Raw genomic sequence first — 22686 nt, forward strand, 5'->3', positions numbered from 1 at the left:
ACTAGGAAAACATAATGTAAATACACAATTTGCTATTGAAGTTGAATTGCAGAAAATTACAGTTTTATTGATTGGTGCATCTAAAATGGCTTGTGCAACTGGTTTTTATACAGCAAAACAGACAAGGCCCTTATCTTTCGCCATTTACTTGCAAGAATGGCTGGCTATTACACATAATGTATACTCTACGGTTTGTCAATAATGACCAACAAATAAAATTATGCAGGCGGGAATACAGGATATGGAGTAATCTTAATAATCTTGCGTGAGTAACCGCTTTTCTTCCTCCTCTAACCTTGCAAGCCATTTGAATCCAAGATCACAGCCTGCTTTTGCAGCTATCTGAAATTTTTCTTTTGCCATCTCTACTGGATCAATTGTAATACTTTCTTTGTTCTTACCTCGCATTTGAGCAGCCGAACCTCTCTTCAAACTGAACTTTATTAATGATTCTGGAATTTTGACACCTGAGGCACAATATCCTTTCTTTTATTAATATCAGATTTTAAAAAGGGCATCCTAAAGATGCAAGAAGCAACCCACCAGAATCAGCCAGAAAACATAAAAGTACAGTGAAGCAAGCCATCTAAGGCCAACAAAGGTTGTTTGTTTTAAGGCCTACTGGTATTAATGTGTCTTGCTTCCTGTTTATAATTCCCAAACATGGTTTAGTTCGAAGTTATAGGAGCAATCCATAGTTTGAGACTGTTGAAGTTATGGTTTTTTATTAAAGGATGAGAAAAATAACAAGAGCTTGAATATCATAGGTTATAAATTGATATTCTAAGATACTTTGATATAGTATCGAAGATATTATAAGATATTTTCTTATTTCCAAGCTCAAGCCACACATTAACAAAGGTAGTAGCATTATATTACATTTCCTTGTTTCAAAGTGCTACAGCATCAATTAAAATTCAACCACAGGTAGTTAGATGTTCCCTCTAATTCAAAATATAGTATCTTTATATTAGGATTGTTTAATTTTATGTCACTATAGATAACTAAGAAGGCATTAATTATTTTTTTCCAACTTTATATTTGTCTCAGTACCATAACTATTGTAATCAGAGAAAGCAGTGCTGGAATAAAAGCGTAATTCACTCAATTGCTTGTGTTACCTAAACGCAAGCTAATAAATATTTCTGTGTTATGAAGAATGTGAAACAAGAAAGTCATTAACCAAAATGCTAAAACTTCTATTTATCAACAAGATTGTTACATTAGTCTAGAATCTTTAGATCAATTCATAGCCTAATGTTACTAAGCCTGTTTAACTCCATTTCTGGTTGTGGCTTGCTTAATCTATTTGAAAGGAATTGTTTCAGCTTTGCTACATCTTAACCTATTTGAAATTACTTTGCTCTATAGTACAAACAAGCCAGCACCTAACCTATTGATGTATATAACATGTTCTACAGGTGAATTATAGTAAACTCGAGATATACATGCATCATTCCTATTCATCATCGTGACTTTCGGTTTTAGAAAGTTTGGTGAATCAACTCTAACTCCACTAGGAAGGTCTGTTGTAAAGTGTAATTGTTCTTCTGCACAAATACACCCATTGTGCAAAGTATTCAATAATTTACCAAAAATGTTTGGTGTCGGGTTTATCTATTGACACTTTATCCGCTTTACTTTCAGCAATCACAATCATGTAATCAGATTCGTGTGTCGACCTATTTGACATTACTTTCCTCTATAGTACAAACAAGCCAGCACCTAAGCTATTGATGCCTATTACATGTTCTTAAGGTGAATGTGTGTACGAGAACATGATATTTCTGCCTGAGTGAGCTCTGGCGAGTCAAAAATTGAAAGTGTTTGGGCACAGAAGAATCGCCCGCAAAGCCGTAAAATCGGTTGGATTGTGCTATTCAAGTGATTCAATGAAAAAGATGCATGCGTTCGGGAACACATGGCCAGGTTCTACAAAAAATGCAGAGTTGGGTTAAAAAACCCTAAAAACGTGTTTTCTGATAAAAATGAGGCAGATATTTTGTATTCTCTTTTACAGGGATACCTTTTGTATTCTCACGTTTACCTATATAAGGCATACATTTTCTAATGTAACTTTTTCCTATTAAAAACGTGTAAACTTATAACCTGTGAAATTGGTAGATCTTACGATCAGTGTTACAATCTTGTGCCTCCTTCCTGATCCTGGGTAGGATCTCAATTCTGACTACTTCATAATAAATAAAAGACATCTTTTGTAGAAAACTACCTTTTAAATGGTGTACTAGTAGGCATTACAGAGAGCTAAGTGCCTATAGTTTCTGAATATTTACTTGTTATGAAAATATGGTTTTAGCATCAGCAATATACTCCCCATAACCAAGTGCAGCTTGAAAGGAAGTGGGGATGGGATGGGATGCATGGTTAAACTTTTCTACACAAACAGTGCATACCAAATCATAAATTAAATAAAGAACACAAGCTGACCTTTAAGAAGAAGAGATCCATATGCAATAGCAGCCCCAGCATGTCCCTACAAATACATGGAATAAATTAAAAAAACCAAGGCAAAATCTCTGAACAAGCGCAACTAAGAATTAATCTTGTTCACATTTGTGAATGAGAAGAAAGCAATAACAATCAAACAAATGGAATATCAGATAATTTTATAAATTAGCAAAAGTAAATAAATGTGTTGTCTTTAGCTAGGTAAAACATGATCATGAGAAATATATATTTATACACATCAACACATTTAACAAAATACTTCCTGCTTTAATTAGGACTCGGCTAAAGGGTCATCAAGATTCAATATTACATCCTCCCTGACTGAATGCTATAAATCACGAGTATAAACCATGCTTAAAAGCTCCTGGTTCCTGACCAGATGTTACCTTTCAAGATAACCCAGGTAACCACATTTCCCCCTCCCCATGTATGTTTATTTGAGTGCGTGTTGGCCACTAGGCCAATAGCAAAAAAAATGTTACATTACATGCATACTGAACCTTTATTGAAATTCTCATGCTAGAGCTATTTCTTGTTGGGCCAGTAATTTTAGAATACAACTCTTTGTTGAGTCTCAACAAACATCAGACATATAGTATAAATAAAATCACACTTAATTCTAGTCACATTAGCTCTTAGTAAACCAGTATAAGTTTTGAAAGAAAAATTGGACTAAAAGTGCAACTTTGAAAAACTTTAACTGCTGGGAATCAGCGTATGAGTAATCAATGAAACTCTAGAGGTTTAGATCTCATGAAACACTTCTTCTAAGCTTTTCATTAAGGTATAAAACTATAAATACTCCATCCCATGCGAAAACTGTCAAGTGCGATAACGTATTCACTTTAAGAGCAAGTGCAAACAAGCATTCATAACAGCAGAAACAAATGACATACAATATATGCTGAACTCATTCTAACTCACCACACGTGAAAAAGTACGAATATACATTTTGTCCATAAATACTAAAAAAATATTTAATACACAGTGCAAGGTTTTAAAGAAAATTAGTTCTTAAAATTTGATTAATTGATATATAGTACCTTCTCTGATGCCCTATGGAAACACCACAACGCCGAAGCAATATCTTTCTTAACACAGTCGCCAGTCAAATATACAGCACCCAGAAGGTAAAGAGCATCTGGATGCAACTGGAACATACAACATACACAATAAGGTTTCTTGATGCATTTTGAAATTGTGACAAGATCCAATTTACACAAGGTAACAAACCTGATCCACAGCTTTCTCCAAATAATAAAAAGCTTGTTGATCTGAATGGATATCCTCATTCTGTCTCCAAAAATATATATATTAAAACATTTCAGTAAAAAAATCTAACAAAAACTCAGGATCTTCATACTTCCTAATGTATTCAGTTATGAAAAAAAAATTAAAAAATAAATAAATTGAAGAAAGGGAGAACAAGATTACATGGCAGAAGTATTCTACTCAAGTAAACCTTAGAAATCAAATATAGTTGCAAAAATGTAATAGAGCAAGACAATAAAAACAAAGGAACCACTGGTAATTCAGCATTAAGAACGTATAATATCCCATGACCCAGGTCATTTTGTACGCAGATTAGCCAACCATTCTCCTCACCAAGGTCATATACCACATTCATTAACCACAAAAAGTTAAAATACAATCTAAATCTACAATGAATAGTAATTTGAGGAGGCATGGATGAATAATGGTTCAAGTGATTGACTCAATCTTCATGTTTGGCTATAATATACTTAAACGAATTTCTAACAATATAAGGTGTAGAGTAGCCTCACCTCTACTCTTAAATGACAACCCAATGCATACTGTGCATCAGGATCACCCATATCTGCTGCTTCTACCAATAATGCTGCCGCTCTGTTGCCAGGGAAAAAGCGGAAAAAATCAAACCACAAAACTAATATGAATGTCATTGGTGACAAAAAGAAAAATAAATTGTGTTTTAAACAGCTACTTCATCATACATCAAAAAAATAAGATTTATAATGTATTGAAGCATTCCTTTCCATTTAAAGTCTAATGTTTACTTTGCCATTCTTGTGGATAGCTATTCAGCTGAGTTCACATCATAAAGAAGATCAACACAAACAATTTCATAGCAAAGCAGAAACACCGTGTAATGATTTGGATAATAAAATAATAATCGTCAATACCATATTATAAAGAAACTCCAAAAGTAACTACTAGTTTTTTATGGACCTTTTTTCTGTTCAAATTTGCGCAAGACTCTTTCCACTAGAAATAATAAAAAATAATGAATGATAATAAATTTATAGATATGTTCTTGGCATGGTATAAATGCATTTCTTTGATGGGAAATAGTTGCGGCATGAAGAAACAAAACATAAACGGAAGACAAAAGAGTTGACTTACACAGCCTTATTTGCTCCAGGAACATGGTATTTCATATGCAATCTGGACAACCAATACCTAGCATGAGTATTGGAGTTGTCAGCCTCCAAAGCAAGCTCAAAATTCTCCTTTGCTGTCTATTTATGAACCTCAAATAAACAAAGGTCTATCTATGTATTGTTCTGTTCTGTCCTATAAAATCTTAAAATAAAGAAGTAAATGGTAGCAATTATTTGAGAAAGCGGCGATTACGTTAAGAAGAGGGATGAGACGCCTATCATTGAGCTCACAATAATCGATGACTCTATCAACCTCCTTCAAAGCATTCCATCCTTTGGCAATAAACTCCATGGCTTTCTTGTTCCTGCTATGCAATCCTCTCTGCATATAATTTCCAACAAAGATAAACAAATCTGTTCAAAAACAATAATAATCTAATTGTCTAGAGGACCGACACTTTAGATTGAATAACTGTCTCGAGTTCCACACGACATCGACACATGTGATTATATTATATTAGATTAATTCTATATCTTATAAATTATTTTCAGTGTCAATCTATCAGTGTTGTATCTAGTTTTTTTTAATTTTAATAATGGCAAGTATTAGCAGTTAGTTGTTAGATTAATTTTCTCTCATTGGTTGTTCGGGTTGAACTTGGACCTCGAAACCAGATGAGCTGCCCTTATAGTAGAAAGGTAAATGTAAAAGTGCAGTTACTTGCCTGTTGATTGAATTGGAAAAGAGAAACATTGGAGGGCTTGAGAATGAACTTGGACAACAATGCCCTATGCAACATGTTGTTCTTACAAAGAATGAGATATAAACAGAGGTTTCCTGTAACATAGAAACAAGAAAGGATTATAAATTCATCAAAACAGGAGAAAGAAAAGAAGACATATGTTACAGCAAGGTTAGAAAGAAAATGAAAGCACAATTACTTTAAACCTAAAAAGCTCATAATTGCCTAGTAGCATGCATCGGAATAACAATATAAGCTATGGCGGTGGTACTGACCTGAGATGAGAGAGTGAGACCCCACGGCGGTGGCGGTGGCGGCAGTGATCAGTTAACCCAGTTAATCGGAGGTATTTTGGTATTTTTGAGAGGTTAAAAAACCAGATTTAGAGGTTAGAAGAGCAACATCCTTATTTTTCCATTAAGTTTTTTGTTTTGTTTTTGTAAGGGTTTATCGATTGATATTTTGACCCTAATTGTAGGGTAAATTTGTAAAACAATTAATACAATAAGACTGGTGCTGGTCACACCCCAAAAAAAATAAGTTACACCCAAATTTATTTAAAATTTTACAATAATACCAAAATTGTCTTCTTCATGTAAATTTTTAAAAACCCATCTTTTATGAACCCTTACCCCCTTTCATCCACAAATCACCATAGATGTGCAACCAATATCTGAATCAACATCTTTGTTATTGATCTGTACTATATTCATAAAGGTTAGTGAATTTCATGAATTTCATTTTCGATGAGTTTCTATTTGTTTTTTGTTTGTTTTGGTATGAGATATGCCTGTCAATTTGATTTTAAGTGAGAGGTTAGTGTAAATTAAGTTTATGTGTATGTATATAAAAGGGGTTAGTGTAGTTTACGTATGTAGGTTAATGTAAAGTTTACGTATGTTCAATTTAGGTTAGTGTAAATTCAGTTTACTTACGTTCAATCTAGGTTAATGTAAATTAAGTTTACTTATGTTCAATTTAGGTTAATGTAAATTAAGTTTACTTATGTTCAATTTACGTTAATGTAAATTTAGTTAATTTGAAATTTTTATTTTAGTTAAAGGATATATTAGTCATTCTGGAGTGTAACTTATTTTTTTTTTTGTGTGACTAGCACCAGTCATACAATAATCTTCTTATTTTTTATCAAAGATTCCTACATTTAGGGAGGGATGTAGTACTTGTTTTGGATTTGATCAATGTCCAATTGCACGATTAAAAGACTCGTCTTGAAAAAAAGATCCATCAACGCCACACTTCGACCGTCATTTATCATCACCTCCGAATCAGTACTAATTTATTATGTTTTATAACTCTTTACATTTATTTTTAACAAATTTTGATTTATATAGGCATCAATTATTTGTTTATTGGGACAAATTTAAATTTAAATTATAAGACATTTTCAAACTTTGTTTTTGCTCTGTGGGGGCATATGCCTCGTTCTCATATGAATGCATCTCTCAGTGCATGAAAGTATACATGCAAACTTTATTTGGCGATGGTCAATTATGGCTAAACTTATTATTAAATATTTTGGATAATTGTAAATTTATTCTCAAAAGTACACTTTTGGACTAAGAAAAAGATAAGTTACTCTGTCACGTGAGTTTAGCTTAGGAACATTGCATATAATATACTAGGACTTTTGCCCGTGCTAACGCCCGGGGTATTAAAAATGGAGAAGCTAATATATTACAAAGAGAAATTACCGGGCTTTTCTTAAGGTTATGGTGAGTGATAATCGCAGACTTGACATGAATTTTGGTTCTTATCCGTTGTGTGTTTTATTTCAGTTCATGTGTTATGACTGTTATTTGCTTGAGAAATTTTTTCAATTAGACTGTGAATTTGGTTAATTTTGTATCAGAAGTTAAGTTCACGGTGTAAGCATAACAGATTTTATATCAAATGTAGCAGTATGTGCTTCATCCAAACTGCTATCCCTTGCACACACATTGGATTCCGTCTATATAATCCACATAACTTAACCACCAAGATCCCTAAGGCTTTAAAATATGAGATAATTCTTCATATACATATCTTCTAATTGTATATTTTTATATCAAGCTGCATAATCAACCTTCTTTCAAGATTCATAGAGTTGAATTTGTCTGCTGCAAAACCATTCAATCTGCAAAAATAGATAAGGAAAGTGTCAGTATTTTAGATGAACGGGTATGTGGTAGAATTGTCAAAAGACACATAGTAGTGATTTCTACCAACATACACTCAATCACAACAAATATAAACTAAAGAAACTGTGAGGGAAAATATATAAAGAGAAGCATAGAAAACTTTCACCACATCCTATTGAAAATCCAAAAACTGTCTGAAATTTCTTACATGGTAAGAAAGGAGTAAAACTTCAACAATTCATTTATCACTTAGACGGGTCTAGTGTGCTAACTATACTGCTGTACATTAGTAGATTCAAATCAACCAATATTGAATAAGTGATTTTTTAAAATGATAACCAACATATAAATTATTTCAAAAGAAGTAACATATTATAATTAAATTTAAGAACTATCAGAAAAAGAAAAAGAAAAATCTGCTTACTATTTGAGTTGGTGATCATATTTTAGGTGCTACTGTTATTCCATCTTAGTCTTGATATCATATTATTTTTTCCAGTTCTGGAACGTTGGATTGATATTATTTCTTCTGTTTTTAAAATTTAATTGATTTTTTCCTCAAAAAAAAATAATACTTGATTTTGTTCTTTATGTTCATTAATACTTGATTTTCCTTAAAAAAAATAATACTATTTTTATCAAGCAAAAAAGCATAGAAACACATGAGTAACACTTTCAATGATTAGATTATTTTGTGTTATCTTGCGCTGTAGATTTGTCTATTCCATGTAGTAGTAGCATGAGTAAAAAGGGGAAATATTTAGTTAGTTGCCAAGTTTATATATATATGATGAACGAAAGGTGAAGATAATGTTGCTGATAAAGAATAGAGAATTAGTGAAAAGAATTGACTATCAAACAGTTATTGTTTGTCTCAAAATGAAAAATATTTAGTTAGGAACTATGAGCATATTCATATCTGAGCAACATCTCACAAAATATTTATCCAATTGCATAGCTTCAAAAAAACATAATATGTTTGACTTTCAATAATTTGGATAGACCAATTATTACAACCAAACATCACAAAAGTTGGAAGTAGTAAAAAAATACACCATTAAAATTTACATCACATGACAGTTGACAAAATTTGAAAAAAAATATAACTCCACACATAAAAGGAGAGTTCCAAATCATTGTTTGATCTAATTTTCGTTCAAATCACTACTGGTTGGCAATATGGTTACAAAAGCAAAGTAGCACCAAGCACCATCTATCTCAAAATCATCTTAGAGGTGGAGAGTGATTAGACTCAAAACACAATTCAATTCATAGAAAGGAAAAAGCTATTACCTTGAGAGAAACTTTGCAAAATTAGCAAATCTGAACAGCGATGGCTTCTTTCTCTTTATCTGGAGTGGCAGATTTTAGGTGGAAAAATTGTGTTGTTCTTTTTGTTTGCCTGGATGATACGATGCCACAGACGACAACGGCGAAGGTGATGTTGGAATCGAGAGCATTGGTGAAGGGCGACGACAGGAGAGAGTTGCGGCGACGGAGAGAGTGGCGACGGCAAAGAATTTTGTTTGAATGTCTGAGAGTGAGGTGGAAGATGAACAACTCAAAGGGGGAAGAGATTTTTTTGAGTAAAAGCAATCTGAATTCCAACACATAAAGAAGGAATAATGGGAGAGGAGAGAAGAGAACTTAAAAATGAAGGAGAAAGAGGTGGGCATCGATAAGTGTGGAGTCAATTTGGGAATTGGAGGATAATTAATGAGTCAAAACTTGGATAAGTGCATAGGAAATATACATCAAATTTGAAAGTTTGACTCAGATTAGATCAAAGGATGAGATACATGCTTAACCAAATGATGAGATCGAACGGCCTCCCTTGTTTTGGAGCCAAAACCATTTAGGTTTAGGATTTGCAAAGTCATTAGCAATGTTAACAAAGATTAGATATAAGTATGATATATAAGGGTTGAGGTTCATCTCCTAAACATCCAATTTATTCAACTTAAAAAGAAAATTTCTAACCACTAAACTACTTAAAAAAAAATAAAAATAAGCTATTTCATTTCCAATCGTAAGCATCATCAAAACTTTTCACATCCATCATTTTCTTAAGCCTCGGTTACTGGTAAATCTCCAAATTTGACATTGGATACGTTGTTAAAAAGATGAAAATTGAATACGTTGAGTTAGTTATTGTAATTAAGGGCACATTACTTTTATCCAAAAAAAAAAAAGGGTCATTACATGTTCAATAAGATTGTTTTTCTTGGTCGTGGTATCAAGGGTTGCTTGACGTTTATATTTTCCTTTTGCTAAATATAGATATCATTGAAGTGGTTTTATATATTTTAAAAATATATCATTCCTTTAAAAAAAAAATCATATGATTGAAATGGTTGATGATGAAAGTAATTTAAAGATGATAAAGTCACAAAAATTTAAAAAGGAAAATTCAAGTTCATGAAGCAAACTCCTTTAGGTGGTGCCAAATACCTTACAATAATATCCGGGGTCCTACATGTTACTATCACAAAATGATACGTGTTATTATCCAACTTATCCAAGGAAAACGGTACAACAATACAATCACAATCATATTAGTATTAATTTTTCTAAATCTTCATTGATATTTTATAATAAAATCCGGCTTTTCTTGATCACTAAAGTGAAGATTAACGCGGTCAAATATTTGTTGTCTTTTGGACAAATCTTATCAACTACAACTAATTTTTTTTAAAAAAATTGGCTACAAGTGTTAATTAAGACTTAAGAGATGAAAAAAGTAAAAGATTTTCCAAATATTTTTGGTAATTATATTATTATTGGTGTAAAGTATACACTAACTTATCTATAACTAATCTTTATCTTATCGGAATAATTTAGTTGACCACCTTTTGTGAATCTTCTCTCTAGTTATAATTTTTCTTCCATAAAACTCGAATTTGATACATTGATCAAAGAATTTGAATGTATCTTAATTAATTATGGTATCTTAATATGAGAATAAGTTTATTATGTCACTGAAAACGTTTAACTTCTACATAAAGCATAATTATAAATAAATTGTTTCAATAATACAACATTTGATGACATTTAAATGAATAATGTATATTATAAAGGGACTTGTGTTTCAATTTTTATTCATTAGAAATCAAATTGGTATTCTAAAATTTACGATACTCGTACACCCTCCGTATCAATTACTTGCCCTAGACTACAATGGTATGCATATGTTACATTTGAATAAAGATATAATTTTTGTGCTTATTGTTAGAAGGTCTTGGGATCCAATATTAAAAAATATATGCTAAACACACTGCGAGATATCAATCAACTTTTTCTATATTTGGTAACTATTTAAGAATTTGATCGACCATCTTTAATAGAGTCTTCCGTTCTAATCATATATTTCTATTCATAAGGCTTGAGTTTAAGACTTCTATTAAGGAAAGCGAGTTCAGACTTATTTGAAGTAATGTCTTGTCGGTATAATTTAGTTATTATTATTATAATTTAATTTAGAATTTTACCATGTATGCATTTTAGGCCAATAATCTTTACCATGTACTGCTGTATTTTGTGATTGATAGGAGGAGATGTGATACTTGAAGATAAGTAGGTAATTAATAAATATTAAATTTATTTATGAAACCCATGATCACTACATATATCCAATTACTAGCTTAGTTGATTTTAAATGTACCCTTTTGTATGTATCAGAAGCATATATTATAAATAAACAATTGTCCCTTCTCACACCCCAAAGTAACCATCACAAAACAAAAGAAACTGAATGGAATGAACTGCTCCTTGTACTAAACAAACAAACAACCTTTTCAATATCTCTGATCCTCTCAAAGAAATGTTTGTCAAGAAACTCGTTGAGAAAGCTTCCATTAAGAAGGTAAACTCAATTTCTTCCTTAATTCCTTTCATTTCATTTCATCATCTTTTTCTTCATTTTGCTTCAATTATTCATCTCTGATTCCTGCCAACTTATGTATGATTAAACGATCAATCATTTTCAAATTTTCTGATGAATCTGGATTACCTTTCCTTTCTTCAACTTAAGATTTTCGGTTTTGGTTTCTGCAAAAAAATAACATAACATTAAAAAACGTTAAAAGTTACTTTATGGTTGTTATTTAGTATTATACTCCGGATCTTGGTACTCAATTTCATGTTTTACTTTAACGTATACTTCTCATTCAACTTCTATGACTGAAACATTAACAATGCTTTAAAAATGGATATCTTTTTCTTTTCTTTTTTAATTAAGGATATTGATACTATATATTTTCCTTTTAGCTCCGATCGACATTTTTAATCAAAGATGTGTCTAACTTGTGTGAGTGTCTAACGAACGTAATTGCATTCAATTATGTTATATGGTCAAATTATTATCGATGTTGATGTCACTGACTGTGTCTTACCGATTCTTTTTCAATGTGCAATTCCGTTTTTGGTCCGAATTGTTAATATAATTCGAATGATGTTGCATTTCTGGGTTAAGGAAATTCATGATATATATTTCTATAGTGCGGAATCATTTAGAAAACGAAAATGAAAAAGTTATGGTCGGTTGATTTATATGCATTCACAATTATTTAGTATCATACTTCAAATATTTTTGTCGTCATTTGTGTAGTAATTGTTAACTATAATCCATTCAAAGTAATTTTAGTAAATGTGTATGCCGCCACATCACTTGGTGTATCTAAAGGTAGTTAGATATATTAGTTGGACTCGGGTATGTGGTCAAAATCTAGATCGTCTGATCAAGAGTGATGGCTCAAATTTTAAATTTTATTAGAAAATAAAATTTCAATTTAAAATTTGAATCATCCGATGAGATGTGCCGGCTACACGTGCCAAATTGTACACAATACAAATCCATATTTAGCTATGTACATTGTTGTACCATATTAGATAATTTAACATGCCATTTTCGTGTCCATTACAACAACTGAAAATGAGATCTAGAGAAAAAAAAATTAGTTTACCAAGTCTTTTTCTGAAGAAGATTTTTGCTTCTTTGGAAGGAAAAACGGATAAGACATAGCATGTGTTTGGAATACCGGTGGAAAGCTCAAAAAAGCACTTCTAAGCAAAAGCTGGAATTTCCAGCTTCATAAAATCACAGTAAAAGTGATATTGGGTAGCGTGCACCGTGAAAAAAACGTGATGCCAAACACTGCTATAAAGAAGAAACAAATTAACCGAATAAACTACTTAATTATTTAGTTCTGACCTGAGAAAAAGGGAAAAAGAAACATGATATTATGTTATCTAGTTTGAAAGAACATGAACGTTGTGATGTGGTCGGTGACAATTTAATGACCAAGTCTTTGCGTGTTCCTTATTCTATGAAGTGTGGACCCAGCCAAGGTCAGAGACTCTGAATTTGTTAATGTTTGGTCATTGTTTGTGGGCCCATTTTAGATGTAGAAAAATAAAAGTATGTGATTTGGGATGAAATCGAGGATAATTAGTAAATTAGAGACCGAAGAAAACTAAAAAATTATAAGAGAAATTATTAAAAATTAACGAGTTTGATCGAAATATGATTTATGATAAAATTTTATTGCGTATTGTCTATCCCGATAAGAGTTGATTGTCTTTGGTGTATGGTTTAGATGTTACTAATGTTAGTTAGCCCACTACGGCACTAACACTGGAATCCAGTACCCAAGACACATCACAAGGTTCGGTGTTGTCTTGTGCTCAAAAATATATGTTTTTATTTTATTTTTCAACTTATATTGAGAATGAATATATTCTGTTTGTTAATTGATGGTGAAGAATGAAAACAAACTTGAGCCACTAGAATTGGACAAGTGGTAAAGGAATTGGATTGTAACTATGTATGCATGATGTCATAAGTTTGAACCACTTTGCCACTATTGTAAGAAAACAAAGGAGAGTGAAATTCAATTCAATGATACTAGTGTTTTATGAAAATAACTGTAGCTAAATTCAAGTTTTGAATGTCACAAATATTAGATTTGACTCATTTAACAATACTTACATGTAATAAAATAAAAATATTTCATAAAATTAGAATCAGGCCAATAAGTTTTAGTTGCCACTTTGTCGAAGATGCGACCATTGGAGCCTCGTGCACGAGGCTCTCACTAGATGGGGTTGGATGTACGCAGTTTTATTTCAACAAGTATTAAGACTGATTTTAGGATTTGAACTCGTGACCTTCACGAATAATTAAATAATTCAAATCTTTTAGCTGTTATTATCTCTTATGAATATGATAGAATAACATGCAACAAAAAAAATTTGAATAAGTGAATTTTGATGCAGCCTGGTGGAAATTCAATAGAAGGATTAAAGGCCAGTGATGTAGATCCACGAGTTGTATTTCATCAAGGGATACCATCAGGTGGTGCCAAGTTTGCCTATGACTCCATTCAGAAGATACTTGCTCTTTCTACAAAGTATGTTCCCTTTAAACATGTCTTGAGTCTTCGATTAAACTATACAATAAGTCACATAAATTATCATTATAATATCTTGATGTAATATACTACTCTTACTAGTTGTGACTATCTTATCAAATTTGTATGATCATGATGTTAGGATCATTAAATTGGATGGGTTTTCATATGCTTGAAACTGATTTTGTTGTCTTTTTAAAAAAGGGATGGCCGGATTAAACTATATGGAAAAGATAATGCACAAGCTCTGCTTGATTCTAGTGAGCCTCTACCTAGCAAGTTTTTACAGGTTATGTGCCACTTTCCTTTTCATGGCCAATAGTACCAACACTTCACATTGAAGATGTGTCTGGTGTCCAACATGTGTCAATGTCTGACATCAACACGGCACGTGTGGTTACATTCAATTACTTATTTTCTAAAAATATTATTATTGCTGGCATGTCGATGTCAATGCCGTGTCTCGTGCCTATGTCAGTGCTTCATAGATTTTCCCCTTGTTGTGGACAATGTGTGCCTAAACACTCACAATACTATGTTATTTTATGCATGCAGTTCATCCAGAACCAAGGCATCCTTTTAAATGTCACTTCCAATAATCATATTGAGGCAAGTTTACATATGGACTTACTCACATTTACAATATTTTATTCCATTACTAAGATTCACAATGTTGTTATTCCTGTTTTTTTCAATTGTTGTCCTAAAGAAATTGCACATTTAGGTTTGGGACATAGAGAAGAAAATATTGTCTGATGTATATGTTGCTAAAGAAGAAATCACTTGTTTTGCAGTCATTCAACATAGCCTGTATATGTAAGTATAAAAATATCTAATTTGAAACTAGTTAGCATGAAATCGGTTTTTGAAACACCTCCTTAAGCTATGAACATGTATCTGTGTTGATAGGTATATTGGACATTCTAATGGTAATATATCAGTTTTGAAGCTTGAGCAAGATCCATGGCATATAGTTCGGATGAAATACACCATACCCTTTTCTGCTTCCTATGGTGAGATACATCTTTTAACCTTCTTTTTTCCTTTTCTTTTTGCGTGTGACTTGTCAATCTTTAGACTCACTTTTTGGATATGAAAAAAATATATGTGTAATGATGATCAGTACCTTCTTATCATTTTGAGTTTCGTCGTTGTTTAGGGAATTCTGAAGTGTCTGATGACACTACTGTCATGCATATACTCCCTCAACCAGCAGCTGAAAGTAAGAGGTGATCTCCACAAACACAGCTTTCTTGTTGGATGAAATTATATAATTAATTTGGGTATCTTTTTTCCTTGATCGTTCATTTTTTAATACAAATTACGTGTTCTCTTCTGTTCCTTTGCAGGGTTCTCGTAATCTTTCGAAACGGCCAAATAATATTATGGGATATTCAGGAAAGCAGGACTGTTTTCAGAACTGGTGGAAATATGTCGCAGTCACTGCATAATGAAACAAAGAAAGTGACTTCTGCATGTTGGGCATGTCCTTTTGGAAGTAAAGTAGTTGTTGGATACAGCAACGGAGAGATCTTCATTTGGAGTGTCCCTTCTCTAAATATAGGAAATGGTTCTTCTGCATCTGATTATTATAGTAGTCAAAGCACTCCTTTGCTCAAACTTAACTTGGGATACAAGTCGGAGAAAATTCCCATAGGATCAATAAAATGGCTTTATGCTGGAGGAAAGGCTAGTCGATTATATGTCATGGGAACTTCTGATTATGCAAGTTCAAACTTGTTACAGGTATTTGAATGTTTAGCACTATTCATTTAACAAAATACCGTCTTTCAGGATAATTTCATCCGAGCATTTATGTATCAGAATCAGTATTGTTAAATAGCAGCTATAGCGCTCTTGCATAGTGAGATTTGAACAGATCTCTATCTACTATCCTATGATACGCTGATTAGTACAAAATATTGTGAAATAATCACTATAGCATTGTTGCATAGCAGAAATCGAACATACTAATATTTTCCGCGATCCGCAATTAAAAACACTGATCAATATCTACATGTATAATGATATTAATGACCTATGATAGTCTTTTTCTGAAAGAAATTAAGCCAGAATTCAAGTTCACCTACTACCACTTACATAAAATTGTGATTTTCTCAAGGTTTTTAGGTGATCTTACTTGGTTTAATGAACTTGAGCTAGGTAAAAATTAACTACTTTAATTAGTATGCAATATTTTTCACTTTAACAACTTTCTCATTAAGCTAAATGAGATGTAGATGTAAAAAAGAATTTGTCGTGTCTTTTCTGTGCATGATTGCAACTAGATCATACTCACTTATTTGATTATGTAAAGCAGGTAGTGTTGTTGAATGAGCAAACGGAATCTCGCACGATTAAGTTGGGACTTCTTTTGTCTGAAAGCTGTGTTGACATGGAGATCGTATCAACTTCATCTGAGCAAGGCAAGCAAAAACAAGATTCTTTCCTTTTGCTTGGGAAGTCAGGTCATGTACATCTATATGACGATACTTTTATTGAAAGGTATCTCCTACAATGCCAATCTAAGTCAACACCTTCACTTCCAAAGGACGTAACTGCGAAGTTACCACTGGCAGATTCAAGCATCACAACTGCCAAATTCATCACCAACAATACCAATATGTTTTATTCTGATGATGAGGTACTAGGGTTATGAAACTATAGTTTCACTTCACTTTGTTCATTCTGTTTGCAATCTCTTTTCCATTTAAATGTATTGATTCGGCTCATTTCTTATTTCTCTGGACACTTAGTACTACAAGCAGCTGGTGAAAAATCATCCACTTTTTGTTCCTGTTGAAACAAATCAAAAAGATGGGATTAGCCCAAGTTCTGCTAAATTTTCTGGATTTTCAAAAGTTCAAAACTTGTATATAACTGGACATAGCAATGGAGCTGTAAACTTCTGGGATGCTTCATGCCCACTTTTCACCCCAATTTTGCAATTAAAACAACAGGTAATAATATCGTCCCGTTCTCTCAAGTTGATTGGTAATGGAATTTATAAATGTGATCAGAAGTTCATAGAGAAGAAAAGATTATTTTTCTTATTTATTTCATCCGCCTTAATGCAGAGTGAAAATGACTTTTCATTAAGTGGTATACCCTTGACAACACTGTACTTTGACATCAACTCTCCTCTTCTTGTTTCCGGTGACCAGAGTGGAACGGTGAGGTTCCTTCGATTTTGTATTTAATAAAATCTGATGATTACCTTGTCTTAACTATTTATAGGATGTATTTATGTATAACATAAACATGATTTGCAGGTTCGCATCTTTAGATTCAAACCTGAACCATATGCCACCAACATCTTTAGTATGTCTCACATAGCATATGACTTTTGCTTAGTTATCAAAATGCAAGCATAATTATATTTAAATTGATACCAACTTCCATTTTCATACCTTTTTTTCCAGGTGGTTCAAAGAAAGGAACTGATCATATTATCCAAAGTATGAAAATCGTAAAGATTAATGGTGCCATAATTTCTGTGAACATAGATCATAGCTCAAAGCATCTTGCTGTTGGTTCCGATCAAGGGCATGTGAGATAATTTTCTAGTGTTTTTCATTCAAAATATTCCAAAAAAATGCTTTAGCTCACTATTTCGTGTTCTTTTTACAGGTTTCAGTTTGCGTACTAATTTATGTTAATCCAATTTGTTACAGGTTTCAGTTTATAACATGGATGACCTAACTTTGTTATATCAGAAACACATTTCAAGTGAAATTTCTGCTGGTATCATCTCGCTGCAGTTCCTAACATGCAGTTTGAATGGTTTCGATAAAAACATTTTAGTGGTTGGAACAAAAGATTCTTCTGTTCTGGCACTTGATGATGAAACTGGTAACATGATGGGCACAGGAACTGTTCATCCTAAGAAGCCCTCTAAAGCTCTACTTATGCAGGTGTTTGGTAAGGGTTCCCAAAGTTTAACTCTGAATAATTTTTTAAAATTTATCAATAGTGAAAGCACGGACACTCCTCGGATTAGGCGTGTCCCAGTGTCATACACGACACATGTCCGACACTGACACATATAGTTAGACTGAATTGTTTGATTTTCTCAAATTATTAACGGTGTCGGCGTGTCAGTGTCCGTGTCCATATCAGTGCTTCATAGATAGTGACTAACATGATTATTCTGTTATGGATCAATAGTTCAATACTGTCTTGATAGATGTAAAGTAGATTATTGAAAAGAGTAAAAGTAATTCTATTTTGGTACACAGATGGACAAAGTGGACAATTAATTGGATCAATTACAAAAGATGGACTAGACTTGAGTGCCGCGAATCATATTGAGAATGCAACAACAAAGCAATTGCACATTCTGCTTTGTTCAGAGAAAGCTTTATATGTCTATTCATTAGTGCATGCTGTTCAGGTAATCCGTGATTTACTTCCGTCATAATCAGGAGTCATGAATAATAAGAACATTTAGCTTATAGTTGCAATGCCATTTTTTCTTATGTTTTAGGGAGTTAAAAAGGTACTTCAAAAGAAGAAGTTTCACTCCTCTTCCTGTTGTTGGGCATCAACATTTTACGGTCCCTCCGGTGTCGGCCTTGTACTCCTTTTCACTGACGGAAGAGTAGAACTAAGGTGATACTTTTTTCTCACTCTGTGCATATAATGAAATCATAATTTAATTGTAGTAACATATGAGTGAACATGATTTACATATATTTACGTATGAGAAGACTTATCAAAGAAGAAGAAATATATCATTGTTGGTATGTTAAGTTAATTTCCTACTATTTGTTGGCCCTACTATTTGTTTGCAAAGCATAATTTCAGTGTGCTTTGCTAGTCAAACATGCAAAATGCATTTCGTATCAAAGGGGTGTTTTTAAGAGCTTATTTTGGTGTATCTTATGACATAAAACACTTATTTAAGTGATTGAGTTTGAAAGAGCTTTTAGAAATAGCTTATCAAGTAAAAATAAGTTGTTTTCAACTTACTTTCATAAACTCTCGGATATAACTTTTAGAAACAGCTTGTACAAAGCTTATATGAACTTTATTCCTATTCACTCTTTAATTGTAGATACAACTTATAGATAAGCTCTCATTTAATAACGGCTTATTGAATAAATGTTTCATTAAGTAGTTTATCCAAATGTCTCCCAAGTATAGAAATTTTGAGATTAAATTTTTTTTGGATGTTTATTATTTTTTGAACAGTTCTTTTTTGGTTATCTGTCCAACATACAATTTCTTACTCAAGCAATAGCATGGATCAATTATTTGAAGGATTTTAAATAGTTCCAATTGTAATTTTATCACTTATCCAAGAACCAAGAAATATGTTTTGTTGGATGATAAAAAATCAGAACATGTTATTTCTAGTTAGTTATGATTAACTGCATGTCAAGTACTTTCATGCGGGTGTGTCCGTCATAGCGAAATAACACGTAGAAATATATTTCAAATGATAGGTCTTTGCCAGAGTTATCCTTGATTGTGGAGGCTTCAATTAGAGGTTTCAACTATTCACCTCCAAAATCAAAGTCAATTTCTGATTGGCAAATATGTTGTTCGTCCAAAGGAGATCTTGTTTTGGTATGAACATAGATTTTTTCTATTACAACAAATTTCTTTAAGTGTTTGATTTTGAATTTGCCCAACTTCCATTTGCAGGTGAATGGAGACCAAGAAATTTTGGCTGTGTCATTGTTGGTCCAAAGGAGTATTTTCAGGTATCTAACAATATAAAATATATGGCTATTGAACGGTATTGGGAATCTTATTATCAATATCTTACCCCAACCAAAACCCAATAGAAAATCACACCAATGTGATTAGGAGACGGGGCACTTTTGTCCCTAGCAATGTGGCATTGATGTGGAGTCCACGTCAAGTATCACATCTTCATTTAGCGTGTCACATCACATCATGCTCTATAATGATTGAACTCAACAAATCATTAAGATTGACATGTTACAATTTCAAGAACGAAACTGTTAATTCATAAAAGTCATTTTGATTAACATGTTGCATTTTACTTGACTTCATTTTAGGATTTTGGATTCTGTTAGCTGCATCTACAGAAAAGAAATGATGCTGTCACAAGAAGAACTTGTCACTGTCCCAGTCATTCATAAGGAAAAGAAAAAGGTATACCTTAGTTTTATTAACTTTTTAATCTATATCTATATGATATACATCAGCTTTGTAATAAAAATATGTTCAATCTTCTTTTTTGGTTTCCCAGGGTCTATTCAGCTCTTTCTCTGGCAGTAAAGAAAAACATGCCCCCCTCATAGAAACAGAAGATTCTAGAGAAAGTATCCAGAAACTCTCGGTGATCTTTTCAGAAGAAAATTTTCCATCTGAGGCTGATAATAATGATAACCTGACTGCTGATGAAGACGAGGTCGAGTTAAACATAGGTAAGCAGGTACCTTATAAATGTTCTAGTCAAGAGCAAAATTGTTGTGAAACATGCTTGCTTCCTAAGGCAGTTCTTCATGGTTTTTCATATCTTAGTAGGCATCTATACATAATACATATTGCATTTTCTCTGAGGATTTAATTTATATACATCGTCAGTGTAAAGAATTTTTACATTGTTTACCAATCATAATCGTGAGATCATAAAAACAATTTTTTGAATTTAATTATAAAGTCTCATATAATTTGTTGTGATATACTGACAGTGTCAAACTAGTTTTGCACGGACAGCATCAAAATCAAACTCAGTCTATCAAATGGATAATGAAGTTTGAACTAATCAATTTGAGATGTGTTCCTTCCTTCTTTACAGATGACATTGACCTAGATGATCATGTAGAAAAGCGCAAAGATCACGGGATATTGGGAATTGGAGCTCTTAATAAGAAGAAATTGACTGGAAAATTTCAGGCTCTAAAAGGTTAGTAACAATTAGTTTTCTTTTATTTACAGCTAAAATATCGAAAAACTATTATTAATAACTTTCTCGATGATTTCACAAGTTATAATAACTTTTTTAATTTCTTAATAGAAAAAGGTTTATATGTTTGGAGTCCCTATAAAATGATAATCTTTTAAGTTTAGCCCCGATTAAAAGTTTACATCGATTCTCAGTCCTCGCCTTATTCTTACAATTTGTGAACTACAACTTAATGAGAAAATAGGAGCATGACCCTTTACATTTTAAACTTGTTCATCTACTAACTGCCATCTAATTATACTAAAGATAATCGAAGTGTTTCCACTAAATGATAGTAAATTAGTTAAGCATCCAATCTGCAGGAAGATTGAAAGAGATGAAGGGCAACATCCAGAAAACATCAGCTAAAGAAGAGCAACAACAAGAAGAGCAACCTGCTACTGTCGACCAAATCAAGAAGAGATACGGATTTTCTTCTTCCTCTAATGTAAGTATATAGCCAGAGTATGCAACCTCAATTATACTTGACTTAAATAGTTATATTATACAACATTTCACAAGCATGGAATGAGAAATTTCTTGACGAGAGTAATATTTGAATAATGTTGCATTTATTTAAGATTTTAATGATTTTATGAAATGTGTTGTAACCATGTTTCAATTATGTATCTGGTGACACTGCAGGAAACAAGCGCTGCTAAAATGGCAGAAAGCAAGCTACAAGAGAACTTGAAAAAATTGCAGGTATCTTCTTTTTTATATAAAACACACGATATTTTATCATAGCCTAAACTACAGTGCTGCAAAATGTGTCATATCAAATTTGTTTGATGCATCTATAAACATTTTCTGATTTGTCAGGGTATCAACTTAAGAACTACAGAAATGCAAGATACAGCAAAATCATTTTCATCAATGGCAAACCAAGTACTGCGAACTGCTGAACAGCAACAAGACAAAAGAAGTTGATTAACAATTCAATTCATTTTTTTACTAAGATGTGAATTTTTTTTTGTTTATATTATGTATGTAAGGTGGTTCTGTTTCTTTTTTCTTTCTTTATATACATATTTTTGTTGGTGAAGCTTTTTCTTTATGTTAAACACTGATGAAAGGTTTCCAATAGTTTTGGTTTTGGATCGACATTGAGTATTGTATGCAGTTTCAGGCATTTGTAGAGTAAGATTGGTTTCTTCAATATCTTTTTACATGTCTATCATGAATCAGATTGTTATAATTAATTCTGCATAACGAATGTAAATAATAGTAGAGAGCAAGCTTTTTTATCAAATGGAAAAAGAAAAACAAGAATTAAGCCTCACGCTCCCTAAGGCATCATCGTTGTCCAAGATAAGATCCTGAATATGTGATTGAATGTGAGAAGGCAGCGTAGTATAAAGGTTATCAAAATCCCATGAACCAATCTTATAAACATCGTGAAGCTTCAGATGAGCGTCGCTAATGTGGACAAAAAGAACTTGTTTGCAAGGAAACAAAAAGAAATGTCACTCTTACTTGCACATAAGATAAAACCTCGTTGAAAGATTTGACAAGTTTTAAAAATTCCTAGATAGGGGGCTTCAAGAATGTGAGTGATTTCTCACACAGAACTTTTGTTAATTGTGTCATGTCCCAAACATATAAGAAAGAATATCACAGCAAAATCATTTTCATCAATGACCAGTA

The 22686-nt window shown here is 32.4% G+C and overlaps 2 protein-coding genes across 3 annotated transcripts; one reads left to right on the forward strand and one right to left on the reverse strand.

The window, feature by feature from the left end:
• Window positions 1-6: 6 nt before the first annotated feature.
• On the reverse strand, window positions 7-6004 carry LOC25501588 (uncharacterized). 2 transcript variants are annotated; one of them, XM_013590870.3, is made up of 9 exons: window positions 5848-6004; window positions 5555-5667; window positions 5083-5211; window positions 4852-4967; window positions 4254-4335; window positions 3703-3762; window positions 3513-3620; window positions 2449-2494; window positions 7-467 (listed from the first exon to the last, which is right to left on the reverse strand). In XM_013590870.3, the coding sequence occupies exons 2-9, from the start codon at window positions 5627-5629 to the stop codon at window positions 253-255; spliced, it is 831 nt and encodes a 276-aa protein (XP_013446324.1). In that variant the 5' UTR covers window positions 5630-5667; window positions 5848-6004; the 3' UTR covers window positions 7-252. The 2 variants fall into 2 exon arrangements, with proteins under 2 accessions (XP_013446324.1, XP_024627698.1); XM_024771930.2 differs by lacking the exon at window positions 5848-6004 and having other exon boundaries at window positions 4852-4908.
• A 5377-nt stretch (window positions 6005-11381) lies between these two features.
• Window positions 11382-22200, forward strand: LOC25501589 (uncharacterized). The gene is made up of 24 exons (XM_013590871.2): window positions 11382-11572; window positions 13984-14117; window positions 14322-14406; window positions 14673-14726; window positions 14842-14933; window positions 15027-15130; window positions 15277-15346; window positions 15467-15863; window positions 16438-16761; window positions 16874-17077; window positions 17195-17290; window positions 17390-17438; window positions 17540-17667; window positions 17792-18038; window positions 18356-18510; window positions 18604-18728; window positions 19565-19688; window positions 19767-19825; window positions 20147-20243; window positions 20341-20518; window positions 20893-21000; window positions 21363-21487; window positions 21685-21744; window positions 21862-22200. Exons 1-24 carry the CDS (start codon window positions 11531-11533, stop codon window positions 21967-21969), a joined length of 3165 nt encoding a protein of 1054 aa, XP_013446325.1. The 5' UTR covers window positions 11382-11530; the 3' UTR covers window positions 21970-22200.
• Window positions 22201-22686: the final 486 nt, after the last annotated feature.

The sequence above is a fragment of the Medicago truncatula genome, chromosome 8 (genome assembly GCF_003473485.1).
Source record: "Medicago truncatula cultivar Jemalong A17 chromosome 8, MtrunA17r5.0-ANR, whole genome shotgun sequence".
In the NCBI taxonomy this organism is placed as follows: Eukaryota; Viridiplantae; Streptophyta; class Magnoliopsida; order Fabales; family Fabaceae; genus Medicago; species Medicago truncatula.

What these genes read in the sequence shown, in the direction of transcription:
- LOC25501588 (XM_013590870.3), bottom strand. Translation starts at nt 5,629, where the DNA reads ATGTTGCATAGGGCATTGTTGTCCAAGTTCATTCTCAAGCCCTCCAAT. An exon ending in TCCATAGGGCATCAGAGAAG is followed by an intron (nt 2,495 to 3,512) that starts GTACTATATATC and finishes ATGTATTTGTAG; the next exon opens with GGACATGCTGGGGCTGCTAT. An exon ending in TGGATCTCTTCTTCTTAAAG is followed by an intron (nt 468 to 2,448) that starts GTCAGCTTGTGT and finishes ATTGTGCCTCAG; the next exon opens with GTGTCAAAATTCCAGAATCA.
- LOC25501589 (XM_013590871.2), top strand. Translation starts at nt 11,531, where the DNA reads ATGTTTGTCAAGAAACTCGTTGAGAAAGCTTCCATTAAGAAG. An exon ending in CTTCCAATAATCATATTGAG is followed by an intron (nt 14,727 to 14,841) that starts GCAAGTTTACAT and finishes TTGCACATTTAG; the next exon opens with GTTTGGGACATAGAGAAGAA. An exon ending in TCTACTTATGCAGGTGTTTG is followed by an intron (nt 18,039 to 18,355) that starts GTAAGGGTTCCC and finishes TTTGGTACACAG; the next exon opens with ATGGACAAAGTGGACAATTA.